Raw genomic sequence first — 20,340 nt, 5'->3', positions numbered from 1 at the left:
TTAGAACTACATCTAGTTAGTTAGAAGTAGTTTCAGAATGCAGCTGCCACCCTTCTTCACCTGTTCAAACAGAGAACTGGGAGTCCACACTGTGGGAGTTGCCCTGAATACCAGAGATAACATCATTTGTCCACACTAGGGGGCCCCATACACTCCAATCAAGTCACATCCACATGCCCTATTAACCAAAACATCTAAATAAATTATTTAGAAAAACCAAAGATTCCACAACTCTTTCAGAGATTAAACTCTCCACCCTGTGTGGGTGTGCTGCTGTGCCTGAGTAAGGAGAGGTCAGTGAGAGGTCAGTGAGAGGTCAGTGATCTGCCGTTGTTAGTTGTTAGAGAGAGAGGAACAGGGTCACACTGGTAGTATTGGCAGAAGTCACTATTAGACCATGCATGAATGAGAAACAACAAAAGTTGTGGGCAATTACCTTCTCCAAGGTAGACTGCCATCAGCTCATATTACTTGTACTGAAAACATTTTGTCAGAAGGAAGGACTAAAGGATCCTATAGGCCCTGTGAATGTAGATTTCATATAATATGCTTGCCAAGACAGCATATAGACTTTGCAGCCATCTGATTTCAGTCTCTATGTAGCTACATTCTTTGGAAATTTCCATTTTCTTTAATGGCAGTTATCATCGGTGAAGTGTATTTGAATCCACACAACCAACTTTTTAAAAATGGTCAGAACTAACTAAAATACTCATTATACATCAGTCAAACCTGGAAATTCAGGTCAACACAAGTATGAAAGCTTTAGGCTTAATATAGTCAATCTTTTGACTGAAAACAAACTTTAATTGAAAAATCAGCTAACAGATCCTTGAACTTTTTGGATTGCTGTATCCCACGCTGATGTCTTTTGTTCTTTAGAACAGGGGCCCCTGAGCAGGGGCCACCCCACATCCCCGGGCAGATAAAACCACTGCTGTCACAACTTAAATCCTGTTGCGTGCGTTACATCTGCAGTAGTCTCTTACAGTAATCTCCATGCTGAATACATTTAAAAGATTGTCTTCTCACAGGATTAAAATGTCTATGTTAAAGGTAGCATAAAGAGAAAAAGAGGCTAAAGTTATTCATATAACGGGAAACACCGCATTTTAACTGTCATATAGTCCTTATAGTGTTAAGAATATTAAAGGGTGTAGTAATAAAGATAATTAGATTTTTTTTTTTAAATAAATGCTAGATGAGCAAACGAAAATACCATAAGGCATATTTGACTGGAGGGGAGGCTACAGGAGTTATATCGTTAAAGGACGTATATCGTTAAAGGACGTATATCGCCCCTAGTGGCGGGTCCCTCCCACTCTGAGAACTTTCCGCCGCTCTTCGCGCGCAGTGCCCGAGCGTCAGTTAAAAAAAAGTACTCCGTTGCGTTAGCACGCGGACGGGAGTGAGCCAGAGGAAACCGATAACGTAGCTCAGCACTTCAGGTAAGTTTTCCTCTTGTCTAGGAAATTGTCTAAATATGAGTTTTGCAATAATTTGCAACTGAGAAAACGCCATAGTAAATGCATAGTATGCAGATGTTATAGAAACGTCAGAGCATAGAAAGGATATCGTTATATACGAGCGAAGAAAATCGATAATATACTTATGTATGTGTTTGCAACTATATTTATGCATTTTGGTTAGTTAATGCTGGTTGCGGCCTATTGAGTTTTTCTATTTGCTCTGTTTGACTCGATCATAGGCATTCAAGATATTTACATTGTCTTGCTGTCATTTGACGTTTCCACATTTTGATTAAATCTGTCGTATACATCCCTCTCTCCCTGTCTGTCTGTCTGTCTGTCTGTCTGTCTGTCTCTCTCTCTCTCTCTCTCTCTCTCTCTCTCTCTCTCTCTCTCTCTCCTTTCATGGGTGTTTCGAATCGCTAAGATTCTAAGTATTTGAAACAGGTAAATCAGTGACCTATCTCTGTTGGCTCTTAATCTGTAATGGACAAGTGAACTAATTTTGTTTTTTGTTTTGTTTAGCAGTACTCTGATAGCAGTACTCTGATCAAACCCTTCTGGATAAAACAATATATACTAAGTATTTTGTGAGAATGAACATATATATATATATTTATATATATATATATATATATATATATATATATATATATATATATATATATATATATATATATATATATATATATATATATAATTAATAATAATAAAAATAATATAATATTCATATATCATTTTCCACAGGGCGATGTGGGGGGTGGGGGGTGGAGGCAGGGGTGAGCTTTGCCCCTCCCAAGCACAAAGCGAGCAAAGGCTATTTTTCCCTTCCGTGGCAAGGCGTGAGGTCTTAAGACAGCTTTACGAGTTTAAACTCACATCCACACGTTAACGTTAGTTTAATTTTGGTAACTTATTGCTTGATATTTCTTTCACATTTCTAACTAAATGTTTCTTTGGTATTTTTGCTACTTATTATTAGTAGTTAGGCGTTAGCTATTGGCAGCTAATCTCCCGTTAGCTCGGCCTGTTATTATAATTTATATATCTTTTCACATATCTTTTTATTTTGAGCATTTTACCTACATTGAAAAGAAAAAAAACTTATGATGCATTGTTTTCTGCTAAAAAAAACAAAACAAATGAACTTGACAACGCCAAATCTGAGATTTACAAGGAGCGGCCCTTGTAAAAAACAAACAAACAAACAAACAAGCAATTTATGATTCGCATCCGTTCGCATTCCACCTCAAATCAAGCTCTGAATATAGTTCTGGCTTTCAGAATATGACTAAAGATGTTCTGTAATACTGCCCCCAACCGAAGCAGTGTAGAACCGGAGCTGATTTCCCAAACTGCACCACTGCTTCTCAATATTTTTCGCTGACAGTATGCCAGTGTCTCCCATCTTGTTTTATGAGTCAGGTGGATTCTACATGAGGTTTACCACTTTAAACATTAAAGCCCATATTTCCGAATTCTTTGCTTGTCGTGTCTGTGGTATGCTGTTGTTTGGCTCTCTCTTGCCCACATCAAAACAAAGCATCTGAAAGTATGTACAAGCTGTAATGTGAGCAGTGTTAATGTCTTTAAATGGTACACACATGAGAGAGTTGCTAAACAAATGAACTAAGTGTGGTGCAGTATGTAGTGAAATATAATGTGCAAGACTACAAATTAACTAATAAAGGCCAGCCGTGTTACGAATCGGTGTGGTTTAAAACTAACGAACCCACCTGATTCAGGGAATACAAAAGACGAAACGGTCAGAGGATGTGCATCTCAACATTTTTATGAGCTTCACTGAAAACTATCAAGTTTGCTGAATTCAGCACTCTTGTGATTTATAGACTAGAAAATGAAGCATGAATTACAATGCAATTAGGTTTCTCACCAAAGTTTCTTATCTCGACTTGTTTTGAGATTTGTGTGTGAGAAGTAATACGAGAAGCATGAGCCTGCCTTTGACAGTGCACTTATTCTGAGGAATAGAAAATACGGTTTCTTAAATTAACTAAATTTCTCAGTTTCAGCATGCTGAACACCCAGAGGCAACACATGCTGGGTTTATGGACTCATTTGCAAGTAGAGGATAGACTGTAACCCTACGACATGTTAGAGCAGGTTATACTATCCACAAATGTACACAAGAGTAAGCAGGACTTCTACAAACAAAAATATAACATGTTACTGTAGGATGTCTTTGACCCTTTGGAACAACAGCTCCGGATCTACGCACTGACATCTGTCATCGTCTGTGCACTGACATGCTATGACATGGAGAATCTGTGGGGTACTCTCCACTGTGGATACCAAGAAGAGTGCACTTAAGACATATTTCTAAGCCGCATCCATTAATTTTGAAAAGTGTATTTAAAAAGTCAGAACTGTGATTTCTATTATTTGACAGTTGAAGGTAATGTCCAATATTTTGGAATATAATGAATTTAATAGACTTATTTAAAGTATACTTTATTAAGAGCAGTTATCCTAGAGAGTAGTTAAATAGAGCTAAAGATGTACTTCACAGAAACTAGCTCTTCTTCAGAAAGAGGGCATTATACATGCTGGGTATGGAGATTTGATGTTTTGTTGTTGAAATCAACAAAAACAGATTCTAAAAAATCAGAAACTCATTGGTGACTGAGTTACCACAGCTCTTGTGTTAAACTCACAAAATTCTACAATAATAAACTTTTCAACTTCTGATACCTTTAAAGTAATAAGTTTGCTATTTAAAGAATTAATGCACATGATATGTTTTAAGTAATATTGGAAGGAAAATTAAAGAATAACTCAATAACTCATAACTGTACATATGGACGATGCTACTTACCCCACCAAATTGTGGGGTCTAACTACTCTTAACTGGGCAGATTATAGACAATTGGTGCACTACATTGTATGTTAGACACTGCATTCAAAAAACATTAAGTGTTACCATATAAAAATCATGTGTAAAAATAATTTTTTTCAAATACCTATAACAACTAAAATATTTTGTAACCCTTTATGCCACTAAAGACCATCCACAGTTTAAAAACATAATTGATGACAGTGTAGCACAGATACTGAGCATTTCTGTGAGGGGTCTGGCTACTTCTGTGAGTGCTCCTGATTATTCAGAAATGCTGTTATCATGTCTATTATAACGGCTCTTTTAAACTTGAGCTGGAAAAAATAAATAAATAAATATATATATATATATATATATATATATATATATATATATATATATATATATATATATATATATATATATATATATATATAAATTGTGTGCTGTTTGGTTATGCACTTCTGTAAACTAAAGTTAAGAAACAGCAGGATGTTAGCTGTTTATATTATTTAGTTATATGTAAACAGTGTCTTTTAAATGTATATGTAACGCGAGGACCCATAGTAGGATGCGGGGATGAGTCGTGTAAAACAAAATGATACGTTTATTGTAACACAAAACAAGGACGACTATGTGGCTCACAGGCTAACAGGGTTCAAACATCGACAGCATTCCCACTTAAAAACACAAGACTTATATACATGCACACTAACGATACACAACGAGGAGCAGGTGTGAAACACAGGGAGGGCGTGGCCATATAGACGAACACACACACACACAGGGAGCAGGGGCTGTACCATGACAGAGCCCCTCCCCAACGGCGCAACTCCAGGCGCGCCAGCCTATAGGGCAAAGACCCCGAAACCAACGCCAAATTGTGAGGCTGAAGGACCGAGCGACCCGACACGGGCCAGCGCGAGCCAGACAGAGGGGAGGAACAACAGACAGGGACAGACACTGACGGTCACAGGCACTGACACAAAGGGGGACAAAGCAACTGGCACAGTAATCGGGACATGGATAGGTACAGTGATTAGGACAGATACAAGAACAGGACTACATAAAGAACTATTAAACAGTCTAGGGAAGGTAGCAGGAGCCCCAGCCAGTCCTCCTATAGTTGACTGAGTCTGCCCCGGCTGGACGGGATCCTCTTTCGCAAGCTTGTTTGGCTGCGGCTGCTCTGGCTTCCGCATACACATATATGGAGATGCACCAGCTGGATTGTCCGTCTCGGGGGCCAACACTTGTGACACTGTCTTCTTGCCTTTACGAGCCTTTGTGGAGGGAGTGTCCTCACTGGATGACGATGCCTCCCTGCAAGCCCCGCTGGGCAGCCTACTTGTTCTGGAGCAGAGCCTCCTGGGCGGAGCCTTGGGTGGTACCTTGGGCGCTGGAGGCCCTTCACTCCCATCACCGAGGGAGAATCCCTCCTCCACCTCCATCGCCGGATTCTCCACCTAATTGACCTCCGAGTCCGATCGGAAGCTGACGTCTGTATACTCCGAATGGAGGCTGACATCCATATAGCCCTCACTCGGTTCATAATCCCCGTAACTCCCTGTTGCTTTTACTTGTTTACAGAATTCATGAGAAGAGATGGCTTGTTCTGATTATTTTGTAATTTCTTTTTGTATTAATTATATATGTATATATTATAATTATAGTGTAGACCCATCAAAAACTCAAAGGAGTTCTGCCACAGTAAAAGTAGTTCTATCAACGCTTTTTTTTAGCCCCATAAGGTTTTATTGCCTGTAACACAATGTGTAAACAGCTAACGCACTAAAAGAATACTGTCACTATTGTATGTCTATCATAAGTTACAATGTGTTTGGATTTTATGTTAAACATATGGCTCTGTGTTGTCTTAAGCCTGTTTTACAACATAAGGCAGGTTTTCACATGTTTTATGTAACGTGTCTGTGACATGTCTGCAGTTGTAAGGCTCAGCTCAGTTTTACATCCAACGATTTAGACTGGATGAAACAGTATGGCACACAATATGGCGATAACAATAACACACATGTCTCTCATTTTTTACTGTAGAACAACAAGGCAGAGCACAAAAGCAGCCACCGTGTTGTTCGAACCCCTGACAGGCTGCAGAGGTTTCAACAGGGCAAGACTTGAAGCGGCAAAGAATGATTAAACAAACTTGTGTGAAGTTGTTGGTCATCGTTTGGGCCCTGCAGCTTTGCCTCCCCACGTGCCTCGGTCAGAGGGACTGCACAGATGTGGACTGTCCTGTACTGGAGAACTGCATCGAGGAGGTGCTGGAGAAAGGAGACTGCTGCGTGTCCTGTGTCCAGCGAGGTTGCAAGTGTGAAGGTTATCAGTACTATGACTGCATCAGCGCAGGGTTCAGAAACGGAAGGGTTCCAGAGGGAAAGTCCTACTTGGTGGACTTTGGCAGCACAGAGTGCTACTGTCCCACGGGCGGGGGGAGAATAGCCTGCCACTTCATCCCATGCCCTGACATCCCCTCTAACTGCATTGATCTGTCAGAGCCCACCGAAGGCTGTGCCCATTGTTTGCGGATCGGATGCGTCTACAGGAGTCAGAAGTACGAAGCAGGCCACTCCTTCCACATGGACCCTTGCCAGGTTTGCCACTGTCCAAATGATGGAGGAGACTTGATGTGCTCCACTATTCCTGAGTGCAAATCAACAACAGTGAAGGAAGGCATACTGCCCTCAGACTCCAAGGAGAATGAACAGAATGAGAATGAGCTCCACATTGCCAAACACAGGGTTCCTGTTCACCCCCCCACCAAACATCATCATAAACTCCCTATTAATTCACTGCCCCTTTACACTGAGAACACTTCAGAGTTTGATGAAAATGAGGACTCTGAGTATTTACCTACAGCCATTGCAATGTCACGCACAGAAAGTTCTATTCAGTCTTTTGCAAATACCAGCCCTGAAGCTCACTTTCCCCTTGTAGATCAACATGCAAACTCCAGAAAAGAGCTTAAAGAGAGTCTGGACACATATGACACAGAATTTAGGGAAGCAGGAGAAGACATGAGCTCTCCTACACCAATGGTCCCCACCACTACAATTCAAGAGGGTCAGAATGTAACTCCTGAAAGAGCTTTGGTTTCAGAGAACCCTGCCTCTCAGCCAGAAACCTCTGAAGGGCGGAGCCCTCAATACGACCAGACGGAGAAGGCCAGTCTGATAAGGGATGGCACACACACTGCCTGGGCTGATGAGAAGCCAATCAGCAATGTTGGTCACCCCCACAGCGAGGGCTATAGCACCAGCTATAGGGGCATGGGGAAGGATGAGGAATCTACTTACCGGCAAACAAGGCTACACCCCATAAGCACAGGACATAACACTGTTACTGAACTGCAGTTCAACCCCACCAACACACCACCAGTGAATAGGGAGGAACACAAGTCTCCCAGGCAGCCGCAGACGATGGTCAGCTACCGAGAGGAGAGCAAACAGGATGTTAAAGATATCTCTCCAAAGTCAGGTGACCATGGGGGTGAGTGAAGCTACCATTATGTGAAGCAACCATTACTAGGTAAGTACAGTGGGGCAGACATGAATGTTCATGTCAAACTGAATACAAAATATGCAGTTATACCCTGTGTAGTTGCTTGTATTGCAGTATGGAAGTTTGTGTACTGCAGAAAAGAAGAAGTCCAAGAGCATGTCATTAATGACTCGATCATTACTACATACAGCTTTAGACCTTTAGCACAGTAAGCTGTAAGTTCTCCCAGCCACCCATACACCTACCCGACACAGGGGACCAGAGTTATGCAGCGCTCTCTATGGTACAATGCTCAAAATAACAAGATCTGGTGCAGCAGAAAGAAATCGTGTCCTGTAATTGTGTACAGAAGCCGGGATGTCCAGGCTCAGGTTCATGATTCATTCTCTTTTAATGCCACTTTCCTCTGTATTAATGCAACAGTAAGAACTGTTCCATCAGACCCTGTGGTCTTCTCAAACTAAACATTCTATTTTGTACTCCATTTCATATGCACATTCGAGGATTATTTGTGGTTCTCTTGTTTGCAGTAGGGTAAATACAAGCCTTGACAAATGGGAACAGACAGTCCCACTTCACTTATGATATCACTCAGGAATTATGGGTAATTATACCACCACACAGATATAAAATAAAGTGGAGCATTTGGGCAAAGTAGCCTAATAAACAAAGGATTATAGGATTATGGGATTATGGTCTCCTGTAACCCTGAATGATGGCCGTTTTTTTCAGTATCTGAACAATAATTTTGGATTCTTGGCTTGTTCTTTTTGCGATTTCCCACTGTGCACTGCAATATTCAATAGGCCTGAATATGAGAGCAAATACAAGTGATAATGTAATTGTCTATTTAGGTTTTTAACTGTTTTAGAATTGGAGATGATTACATTCTAGAAACCAGTCTGAACAGGAGCTGTTTTTTCAGTATCATCTATTTTTAAGCCTCGAGTAATGAGGTAATTAGGTGGGCTGGTTCGTTGTTGTTGCTGTTTTTTTATTGTTTTTGCACTGCCCCAGATTCCCTGATCAGATAGGATGTTCTTCACACACACACACACACATACACACACACACAAACAGCAGCTTGGGGCTTACACAGGGATCAACAAATCCGTGCATTCTCACGCGGAGCAGATTCTGATCCAAACACCATCGTATCCTACGACAGCACACGGACTCTGTGGGCGCCGCTCGCTCTGTTGCTACTTGCAGGAAGAACTCAGCCTTGTTTCTTATACATGTTTATTTATTATATGTATCCTGCTTAGTGTTAGTCAAGACAGTTAGTTGTCACTGTGCTTAATATTTTGTAAAGCAACTATTTTCCAAATCAATTTATTATAAAGTAGTTAGGTTATATTTAATCATCACTTAGAATATCAAGTGTAAAACCATACTGATATTCAGATCGTTATCATAATATTTATCTTAAATACTGAGGTATAATTTTTTTGCACATAACATACAGCCCTAAGTGTCACACACACACACACAGACACACACCCCGGGGCATCTTCGCCCACCAGCTCGCCCCCACACCCTATACCCCTTCCCTCCTCCCAAGATAATAAAGATACATAAAATGTATTTAGAATGTATTTGTTTATGAGGCTACTTGCTATGCATTTAAAGGTTAAACTGGTGGTGCAGATGTGTTTTTTCTACCTCAGTGACTGTGAATGCTTCTGGAACTAAATGTGTGTTTTACTCGTTAGTTGCTGGGCTGACAAACTTTATTTGGTTATGACAGAAGAAACACTGATTGTTACATTAACTATGTGAAAATGGTGACTTGATGCACTGAATGAAATTCCTGTGTCTCTTTATCCATTTATTAGTTGGCTTATGTTACTAAACATATGTTATGGTTCAGAAATGAACTGGTCTGCCCTCCTGTTGCTTTCTCTCTCACTTTCCACTCCTTTAGTTTATGAAATGCAAAATGACCCTCAAGAGAAATACTGACTCCTTTAGGCTAAAGGTGCTTCTCAATTATAGAAATGGTGCTTCCTGCATGTTGTACATCATGTGATGTGTTTAAGTGCACAGAAAATGGGCCAAACGAACAGCATGGAGTTTCTGCTCTGGCATGAAACCAACATCTTTGCTAGCTAGTTCAACTATTTTCCCATTTTAGAGACTCATAATATTTTGATAGTAACCTCCCCAGTGTACAACTGCAAATAATGACACGAGAGAGGGAGAAAGGCCATTGAAACCACTTAATGGTTCATGATGCCATTACTGCAGAGGTCATTTTTGTTGACTGCACATCCACACAATTTTTCATTACAAACAATAGCAAGACATTCAATGCAGTCACATTTAAGGTCTGTAACGTGTTATATAAACACTAATGGTGACACAGGAAATTGAAATACAGATTCATACCATATAAATCAAATATACCACAAGAAGTAGTTAGCCTCATGATGCAAAAAAAAAAAAAACCCAAACAAACAAAAAACACATCACTGCAGCCTGAACCTTGAGTAATGTTTCATGTAGGAGGGTTTTTAAAGCCGCTGGCTCCCACGTCTGTCTGCAGTCGGCGACTGAGCTGGTGCTGGACTACAGCCTTCTCCAGCAGTGTGAGGGGGTTCAGACCTGCTCTCCCCTCTACAAGCGCCTCATTTCTTCCCCAGCTTTCATGCTTTATAGCCAAATGGATCTGTTGTGTGCGTGCTGTGACTGTAAGCTGCAAGACATTCCTCCAGGGCTTCTTTAGAGCCCTGCTCTTCTGGGATCAAACAAGGGTTTGCTCGATGTCTTATTTACAGTTCCCAGCTAGAGTTCAGCAATGGTGGAGTTAACTGGAGAGACAGGAATAAACTTGGCTTCTCTGCAGGCTAAACATTGCAACGCAGTACATAAGACCGTGTTTTGAATGGCATTTGCTAATGGATTGTTTGATGCTGAGTTCCTTGTTGCTTTTGGATGCCTGGCTCACTACGATACCATGTCCTGTTGGACAGTGTGTAGATGCGAGGACAGACTACCTGAGACGTAGAGTTTTTTGGGCTAGTTGGCACAGCTTGGGTCCAGCTGGGAATGTCAGTGAGTGAAGAGAATAATTCCAGGACCGTGACATCCTGTAGAGCAGGAAAAGGCGTTAGCACTAATCTCCATGAGGAATGCCTTGTGTCAGCCTCTGAACAGGGCCGAGAAGGGTTAGTGGTGGACCAATTCAGTCTGCCTGCCTACTACTTTAGTAGATGTGCATTAATTTCACTGGAAGAGTCTCAGGAGACTACTGCTATTGCCTTGCCTTTGGATCACAGGTCTAGTTTGATTTGGCATAAAAATAAACTAAATTAAACATCAGATGACCTGGTGACTCTTTTTGAGTATGTGGTTTAAGAGCAGGCTAACCAAATAATGCTAATGTCACTAACAATCAACGAAAGCTTATATTGTCTTGTCAGCTATATATATATATATATATATATATATATATATATATATATATATATATATATATATATATATATATATATATATATATATATATATAAAGATAAAGTAGTCCCCGCATCATCAGGAGACTGTGAGCGTGATCCCTGATGATGTCATAGCCATCTATGGATGGGAGCCTGAGAGAGAAAACTGACTGTGCTCTCAGGGAGGAAGGGGTGGTATCAGTCAGTCACAGTGACACTGACCAATCATGGGGGAGATTTTGAGCTCATGCATCAGAAAGAGGTAGATTGTACTGTCTTCCGAGTGTGTTACGCCGCCCCTTGATGTTGCATAAACAACCAGGTAGAAAGATACGGTGATTGGCTGCATCTGCATGTGCCTCAGAGGAAGCATGTGACAGCCCTCGCCCTTCTTGATTGGCTACTGTCATGTAACAGGGGAGACTTACCTGATGGTGGGAACTGATTACAACTAATTTATGGAGAAAAACATGAGAAAAAAAATCAGAAAACAGAGTTTACAAAGTAGTGGAAGTGGAATGAGCTGACATGCTGTAGTGTGAGCTCGTCTCATGGCACTGTTAGCTGTCATCCACTGCACTGGTGTGGCCCATTTATATACTCTGGGTAGCAATGAATGAGGAATAAGCCTCTCAGGGTTACGTCATTGTCTTTTATGACTTCATCCCAGGGGTAGGGAGAAAGTCGTCCCACGTCTCATCTTCTCCCCTGAAACTCTGGGCTGCTTCGATTCTGTTATGTTACAATTACCCTCCACCTACGCAAAGGTCAGCACGGGTGGATTAAAGCTCCGTTGGGGGATACGTACACATACTGTTCAGTCATCATAATCAATGGAGGATCGAAGGTGCCAAAAGGTAAAGTAGAAGGTCACTGGAAAATCCATGTGGACATGGAAAGAAGAACTGTAATAGAAAAAAAGAAATGCTCCCAGAATGACTTTTTCCATTTTCAATTTCAGGCATATTTTCCAATCATGTTTTTGAAGCATATTTCTGTTTGTCCATCAACCAGCTTTGGACCACCCAAACCTTGTAAGTTGCTTTGGATAAAAGCATCAGCTAAATGCTGTCATTGTAATCAGGTCTTAATAATTGGTTTAATTGCTGTGGTCATACACACACTTTTTAATGAAAGCTGACATGGTAACAGGACCATCAATAGAAAGGCCTCTTAGAAACTTAAAAAGGTTTTTTAGAGTACATTTTTTAGCTTTTGGTTTATACAGAAACCATATACAAATTATATTAAATAAATTATACATTGACACACACACACACACACACACACACACACACACTCACTCACTCACTCAGCAGGAGAACTCCAGAGACAGTCAGTTAGATCATGCTGACAGCTTTCTATTCAGTATGTTTGGAGACTGGAGAGTGTGTAAAACCTTATGGGTGGGACCAGCAGAGTAGACACTCCACCACTTTCTCTTCCTTTCTTTGTTCTGGGCCCAGCAGGGGACCGTCATACCACAATATGTTTGCAGCCAAATGTGGACTCAAACGTCAGATGAAGTGCCCATATTAAGGTTAGGTCATTTAGTTTAGTATCCTGTATTGAAACATAACCTTTAATTCACAGGCCTGTTATCTTGCTTTTAAATAAGATGAGAGTCTGTACAGCACTGGAAAAGAAGTCGAGTGCATCACAAAATTACAGATCCATGTGCTCTCTCTCTCTCTCTCTCTCTCTCTCTCTCTCTCTCTCTCTCTCTCTCATGTTTCTCTCTCTCTCACACACACACACACACACACACACATACACACACTGACACTTTTCAGAAATAATTGCTGTTCTGCCAGTGCAGCAGTGGCAGTAGGGAAAATGAATGTTGCAGTCCATGCAGCAAATCACATGATTCTGTCACGCCTTACCTTGCTAGCGGGTTCAAAGATAAGTGTCTGTGTTAAGCTTGTGTTTGTTTCACAATTCATCCTTGTTTTGCAGAACTCTACAAGCTGCTTTTTGCCTCGCTGTGGGGTTACACTGCATGGTCTCTGTCTGGGGTGTGCTGTCAGATAAATTAGAGGGTTCCTGAGGGTTTTGTACTCTGCTCAATGGTCCTACAGCACATACACCATTCTCTCCGATGCCAAACATTTCCCAAAGGAAGATTTAGTGGGAGATGAGAACACAAGTTTAATTAAAGGAGAGATTAAAGGATTTTATAAAATTTTGTTTTTCTTTTCTACAGTAAATATCTACAGTAAATATCATTATTTCTTAAATGTCGTAAATTATTATTTTTTTAGAGGTATGGTAAAGCATCCTTTGTTTTTATTCCTTTGTTTACACACAATTCAACCATAAGCAAACCCTCTGGATCTTGAAATGATGGTTCTTTCTGTCACTTATTGCTGGATGTTGGAGTTCTCTCTGGGAGGCCCACATATCTCCGAACTTTCAGCTTCACAAAACCTAAGAGATCCATATGCGGCTAACTCGTCTTATGACAGTGGTTAAAAATTTCCTTTGATGATCCAGTTTTTGATAAGGCTGTGGTTAATCCCACATGTGTGTGTGATGTTTAAAACACACCAAGCTGAGGAAACCTTCAGCAGAGGAAATCATAGCCTACTACAGAAATGTGAGTAATGCAATATAGTCTGAACCAGTTATAGCAGCAAAAAGCAATACAGAGTGTGTGATGGGCTGTTTGGATATTTGCCCTGTCGATATAATGAACAGAATGTTAAACTTAGCTGCCTCAATAAGGGTGATGATCCCTTCTGGTTCATTTGAAGACTACAACGCATTCTGATCTTCATCTCACATGAACTGCACTTTCATAAACACTGTTCACTAGTTTTTGGTGGTAAAAATGACTTAGTGCTAAATTGGGGTGGGGGGTGGAAGGTTGAAATAGACTTGGCGGGATCAGCCTCCACCCGAATATTCAGCCTTCTAGATCTGGGACAAGGTGCTCGTCTCACAGTTTGTACTCCTATAAATGCTTGGAATGTTGAAGCCATTTTCACACAATACTGGGGAAGTTCAATTTGGAACAATAGGAAATCTGACAATGGACTGGTCCAAGAGCTGGTTTACTATACTTTTTTCCCCTGACCTTCGTGCGCCCCCCTAAGCAGGTTAGATGTGCAGCGTAAGTTGCCATGGCGATGTAGCACCATTGTACAAAAGAAAATGGAGGTTCACATGAAACTAAGCATGAAGTTAGCTGACTAAGCACACAATCCTGCTTCAGATCTTTCTCCTACTTGCAAAACTAGAAACATGTTTGTGAGTGTTATTGCAAACAATGGGCACACTTCTGCTCTGGGCAGCATACACACGTTCAGCCTGGAGCAAAAAAGCCAAACACTCGGGCATGCTAAAGAAGCAGGCAACTCTGTCAGAAAAAGTGAATGTGCTGAGCATTGCATAAGCCGAATTAGTGACTTTCTACAGAGAATGTTGTTCTCTAGTCATTTCTCTTCTCTATTTGCCCACTGTTAGGAACCTTATCTGTGGCTGCTTGTGTAGTGGGCTGTAGTTACAGTACTTACTGCAGTTTAACCACCCCTACCCCAGTTACATACAACCAGTGGAAATAAATGCGGGTGAAGGTTTAATGTGTATAAAACTGTAGAAAGGTTATGACTACAAATTATAATTTGGAGTCACATCCATACCCTTACATCCATACTACTACCATGCAGTGTCCTACCATCCAAATAACACCTGGTCAGTAATGGTCCTATGGTTATAAACTGGCCAGTGACGAATGGGGTGGAGGACAGCTGTTGAACTGAGTGTCACAACAGCTTCACTCTATTGAGGGGCTTTTTACACCTCTGAAAAGCACCTGTGAGGGTAGGTGCAAGGGAGTTGTAGTATGTAACGTAAGTGCATCTATAAAGGCCTATCACACTGACAAGGACCTGCCTTCTCCTTTACAATGACAGTAGTCTGACAAGGACCTGCCTTCTCCTTTACAATAGCAGGAGTCTGATAAGGACCTGCCTTCTCCTTTACAACAGCAGTAGTCTGACAAGGACCTGCCTTCTCCTTTACAATAGCAGGAGTCTGATAAGGACCTGCCTTCTCCTTTACAACAGCAGTAGTCTGACAAGGACCTGCCTTCTCCTTTACAACACCAGTCTGACAAGGACCTGCCTTCTCCTTTACACCAGTCTGTTGTGATGATTCTTTAGCATTCATTCCATTATCATTACCATTATAATTTTTATAGTAGTTTATTTTAGGTGATTCAGAATTATTATATACAGACCATTACTAAATGAGGCATAAATATATATAATAAAAAATTGCAAAAAGAAAAAAGGTGAACAACAAATCCAAAATTTCATTCCATACCAACCTGGGAATGAAACTCAAGCAATGAGCATATCAGAGAACCAGGATGTCACTCACACTTTGATAGTGTTTTGAACTCTCTGTACTTTTGAACACTCTGTACCATAACATTCTAGAGTGTGCAGCACCCAGACAATACACTCTGTAAACACACTCTTCATGTGATTACACTTCTTTTATGTATAACTCAAGGTTTGTAAAATTATAGTAACATATTTCAGATTTCAGTTTGTCTGATCTCACTGAAGTGGCAATGGAAGTTAAAATGCAGAGGCTCTGACTCAAATAATTGAATTATTCATAGGTCTCTTCAATTACTCTTCATTCAATATGCCAGATATATGTGTGTGTGTGTGTGTGTGTGTGTGTGTGTGTGTGTGTGTGTGTGTGTGTGTGTGTGTGTGTGTGTGTGTGTGTGTGTGTGTGTGTGTGTGTGTGTGTATGTGTGTGCAGTCTCTCCTGGGGAGATGGTTCAGGTGTGTTGTGAAGCAGGTGAGAACTGGGCTTCTTCTCGTGACGACTGCAACAACATGGTGCCTCCCATGTTGGACTCACACTCAGTCTGCTGGTAATTAAATCCATTTACTCTTTAAGGTACTCCATGTAGTAACCACACAAGATGTGGAATTGCACATAGACAACAGGATCACATTTCACTTGGAGTGCTCGGTTTCTGTTTTTAACTTTGTTTCATTTCTTTCCTTCTGACTCCTGTGACTTTTCCACACTAGGACTGCGCAGAGGCAGTGCTGTTTGGGGTCTTTGAGAGAGAGCAGGTGTGTGGCTGGTCTTACTGCAGCCAGGCAGGGACAGGCCTGTGCCGATGGCCGCAGTGATGTTTGTGGAACAGACTCCTACAAGGCGAGTCATGTACTCTAGCTTTCTGTGCAGGCCATTATATGGGCAAGCCCTCAAAGTGAAAGATATAGTGTTTAGACATCCTGTAATCAAATTACTTTATTTAATTTGAATGTGTAACCTTTTCAGATTCCAGATGCCAGTCCAATGAGAGACTTCCTGGAATAAATTTTAGAGAAAGTCAAAAATGACATGGCTCAGTCTGATATTTTGTGTAATGACAGCTTTGAGTAACTTGAGTTCAAAGCAAGGGGAAGAACACTATAATGTCTCATTAAAACATTTCCTGTCAGTCTGAATTGTTTTGAAGGTCATTCTGGCACCTCCAGGTTTACAAGTTTATGTAACTTCACTGTAAGATATCAAATGTCCAAATCCAGAAAGTGTTTTTGAACTGTGTCATGCGTCAAGCTTTAGTTCAGGAGTTAACTAAGTAGCTTTTAACATGCCTCATTTGTGGACTCTGGAAAGCTCATAACTCAGGTAACATGTCTGCCCACATTGTTACGGTCCGGAATCCAGGATTTTAAATCCAGTCTTCAGGACTGGAGCCAAACTCCCAGCCAGTCCGTTCTCTTGGTTGTGTACCATTTCCAAATGCAATCAGCGCTATAAGGCCCCAATTACCTGACTGAGGTGGGTTTGGAACCAGGAGAGAGAAAAAAATTGCACTGGCCGAGAGTCCTCTGGACTGGATTGTGTGTCTGTGTCTGTGCTGAGCATTTGAGTGATGTGATGTGTGTCTGTGACTGCTGTGCAGTTGAGTGATGTGATGTGTCTGTACTGTGCAGTTGAGTGATGTGATGTGTCTGTGCTGTGCAGTTGAGTAATGTGTCTGTACTGTGCAGTTGAGTGATGTGATGTGTCTGTACTGTGCAGTTGAGTGATGTGATGTGTGTCTGTGCTGAGCAGTTGAGTGATGTGATGTGTGTCTGTGACTGCTGTGCAGTTGGGTGATGTGATGTGTCTGTGCTGTGCAGTTGAGTGATGTGTCTGTGACTGTGCTGTGCAGTTGAGTGATGTGATGTGTCTGCGCTGTGCAGTTGAGTGATGTGATGTGTCTGTGCTGTGCAGTTGAGTGATGTGATGTGTCTGTGCTGTGCAGTTGAGTGATGTGATGTGTCTGTGACTGTGCTGTGCAGTTGAGTGAGGTGATGTGTCTGTGCTGTGCAGGAGTGTTGCAGGTGCTGTGCACTGGGCCTGCGTTTGCGTGTGGAGAGGCAGAACTGTGAGGCTCCCCAGGGCCTGGGTTATCCGTGCAGACATGTCATCCACACATGCTGCCTGGGGCTGGATGGAGATGGCTGGAGCACAATCAGGGAGAGCGACCAACCCCACCCTACCACCCCACCAAAGCGAGGTATTTTATTCTACCCACCCACTCACACCCACACACGCACACCCACACACACACACACACACAAACCCAAGTTCAACACTCAGCTCATGTCATAGGGTGTTTCTCACAGACCAGCCTGTGACCGAGATCTGAGATCCAGCCTATATAGCACAGGTCAGATGAGACGTGGCTGCTGATAGAAGTGGAGTATGACAGCTCAGCTCACCTTGCTGGCCTTCCCCTGCCTGAGCCTGTCTAGTGTCCAGTGCTCACTGATGAAGTGACAGTCTTGCAGAGATACCAGTTTGTTCTTTGCAGAAAGAAATAAGACAGTAAAGCTTTGCCAGGCTGTCTTAGATGCAGCAAACCACTGAAACATGCACCAGAGCCTGTTGTGGGGTCAGCCCCTAGGGCTTACAATAATGAAACATGCACCAGAACCTGTTGTGGGGTCAGCCCCTAGGGCTTACAATAATGAAACATGCACCAGAGCCTGTTGTGGGGTCAGTCCCCAGGGCTTACAATAATAAAACATGCACCAGAGCCTGTTGTGGGGTCAGCCCCTAGGGCTTACAATAATGAAACATGCACCAGAGCCTGTTGTGGGGTCAGTCCCCAGGGCTTACAATAATGAAACATGCACCAGAGCCTGTTGTGGGGTCAGTCCCCAGGGCTTACAATAATGAAACATACACCAGAGCCTGTGCTGGGGTCAGTCATCAGGGCTTACAATAACACGCTCCTGGAAACATTTACTCAGTTGTCTGTTTGGGTTGAGATGTATGTGTAGAGGGTTGGTTTTACCCTGCTAACGCTGACTGTGTACACGTCTGTGTGCATGTTGTGAAGCACAGTATTTACATTTGCTTTTGAATTACTTTTTTTGGGCTGTACTCATAAAGCTCTGAATTATGGAGCTGTTGAAATTCTGCGGCTTTGACCCAACACTACAGGCATGTGAAAGAGTCTGTGCCAGCTCACGTGTCTGTGAAAACACCTCATTCTTGCCAGTTTCAGACAGTGGGAACAGGCGTGCTTTCTCCCTGGGAGGGGCTGAGGACACCGAGAACCTGGTGGAGGAGGTGGAGGAGGTGCAGGAAGTGGACGAGTGTGAGTTGTACGCTGGGCAGCTGTGCCCTCAGCGGTGCATCAACACACCAGGCTCCTACACCTGCGCGTGCTTCCCTGGCTACACGTTACAGCCAGACGGGATCAGCTGCGTACAGGGTGAGAACACGAACCACCAGCAGAGAAGAGGGAGAATGAGGGTCACAGAGAGTCAGTAGGTAGATTTAGAAAATTAGAGAGACTCCTGTAGCCAAAAAGAGTGTGTGTGTGTGTGTGTGTGTGTGTGTGTGTGTGTGTGTGTGTGTGTGTGTGTGTGTGTGTGTGTGTGCATGTGCATGTGTTGGGGTGGGGGGGTTAAGGTTATTTGTCTTCACTGGAAGGCCAATTACCTTCCTTATTGAAACTAGAGTTCCTTCCTCTGAAGCCTCTTAGATTGACTGATAATATTTATCCAAATAAGACATGGAGAAGCTTCTGGGCCCAGCATGCTGACTGTTTCTTAAGGTCACCAATAACCGTAATAGCCAAAAATAACCATTTTTTTCTTCTCTGCTCTTTCCTAAATGGTCAGTGCTATTCAGGAATGTCTACAGATTGAAAGACAATATATTGTTCATACACACATTTTGTTCATGGTATTAGGTAGCTGGAAAGTAGCGTCTTCTGTCCAAGCATGTGTAAGACCTACAGTGGCCGCTTTTGTTGCCTGCCAGTAAAGGCTTTCAAAAGACTTCAGTGGACAAGTCTGAACAGGAAGGAAAGGCAGGCCACTTTCACAGGAAATTATAGTGCGGCTCAATCCCAGAATGACACTGGAAAAATAACGATACTTGTACAGGTTCATAACCTCAGCTCTCGCACACATCACATGTTTAACCCTCTGCCTGCTCTACTATTGGTGAAGGAAACATCCAACACCAGATCCAAGTTCCTTTCCTCCACCACACCACATAAGTGGAAAGATTTGCATTACATAATTGCAGTCCCCTTTCTGGCTGCTTGGTTTGGGTTGTGTGTGTGCATGTGTGTACGTATGTACGTATGTATGTGTATATGTATGTATGTGTGTATGTATGTGTGTGTGTGCGTGTGTGTGTGTATCTACAGTGATGGTAGATGAGGAAAACACACTGACAGAGAACGAGGCCCCCACAGTGAGCCCAGCTGAGACGCCATCCTCAGCACCTCCTGGCATCCCAGGCCCATGCGAAGGTAAGTGACGTGCTTGACACCTGAGAGAGTCAGATCTGAGTTCATCATGTCCCTGGCTTAGCTGTAGATATTTTTTTAATTGCTTTGAGGGTTCAGCTCCACCCAGTAAGGCAACAGAAAGCCTATACCACAAAATCACATATTTCCAACAAACAAATTTGGCTTTCTCAACCATATCACTCCAGTGTTACTGAGCTGCGCTGACACGTTTGGGTCCTGCGTGATCTCGGCTTGAAGTCTCCTGGTTCGGGTGCCACCCTGGTACCCCAG

At 42.2% G+C, this 20,340-nt stretch overlaps 1 protein-coding gene across 2 annotated transcripts in view; it reads left to right on the top strand.

The window, feature by feature from the left end:
* The first annotated feature begins 1,358 nt into the window (after window positions 1–1,358).
* The window catches only part of LOC113572339 (fibulin-2-like), a 29,036-nt gene continuing 10,054 nt past the window's right edge, over window positions 1,359–20,340 (top strand). For both annotated transcript variants that reach the window (XM_027001794.2, XM_027001792.2), the window contains exons 1-7: window positions 1,359–1,448; window positions 6,361–7,812; window positions 16,047–16,161; window positions 16,325–16,454; window positions 17,625–17,811; window positions 18,802–19,017; window positions 19,966–20,070. In XM_027001794.2, coding sequence (XP_026857595.2) covers window positions 6,456–7,812; window positions 16,047–16,161; window positions 16,325–16,454; window positions 17,625–17,811; window positions 18,802–19,017; window positions 19,966–20,070 — 2,110 coding nt within the window. In that variant the 5' untranslated portion in view covers window positions 1,359–1,448; window positions 6,361–6,455. The remainder of the gene's footprint in view (window positions 1,449–6,360; window positions 7,813–16,046; window positions 16,162–16,324; window positions 16,455–17,624; window positions 17,812–18,801; window positions 19,018–19,965; window positions 20,071–20,340) is intronic.

The sequence above is a fragment of the Electrophorus electricus genome, chromosome 24 (assembly GCF_013358815.1).
Source record: "Electrophorus electricus isolate fEleEle1 chromosome 24, fEleEle1.pri, whole genome shotgun sequence".
Classification (NCBI taxonomy): domain Eukaryota; kingdom Metazoa; phylum Chordata; class Actinopteri; order Gymnotiformes; family Gymnotidae; genus Electrophorus; species Electrophorus electricus.
Note: the sequence above shows the minus strand (reverse complement) of the source record. Positions and strands in the feature narration are given on the sequence as shown.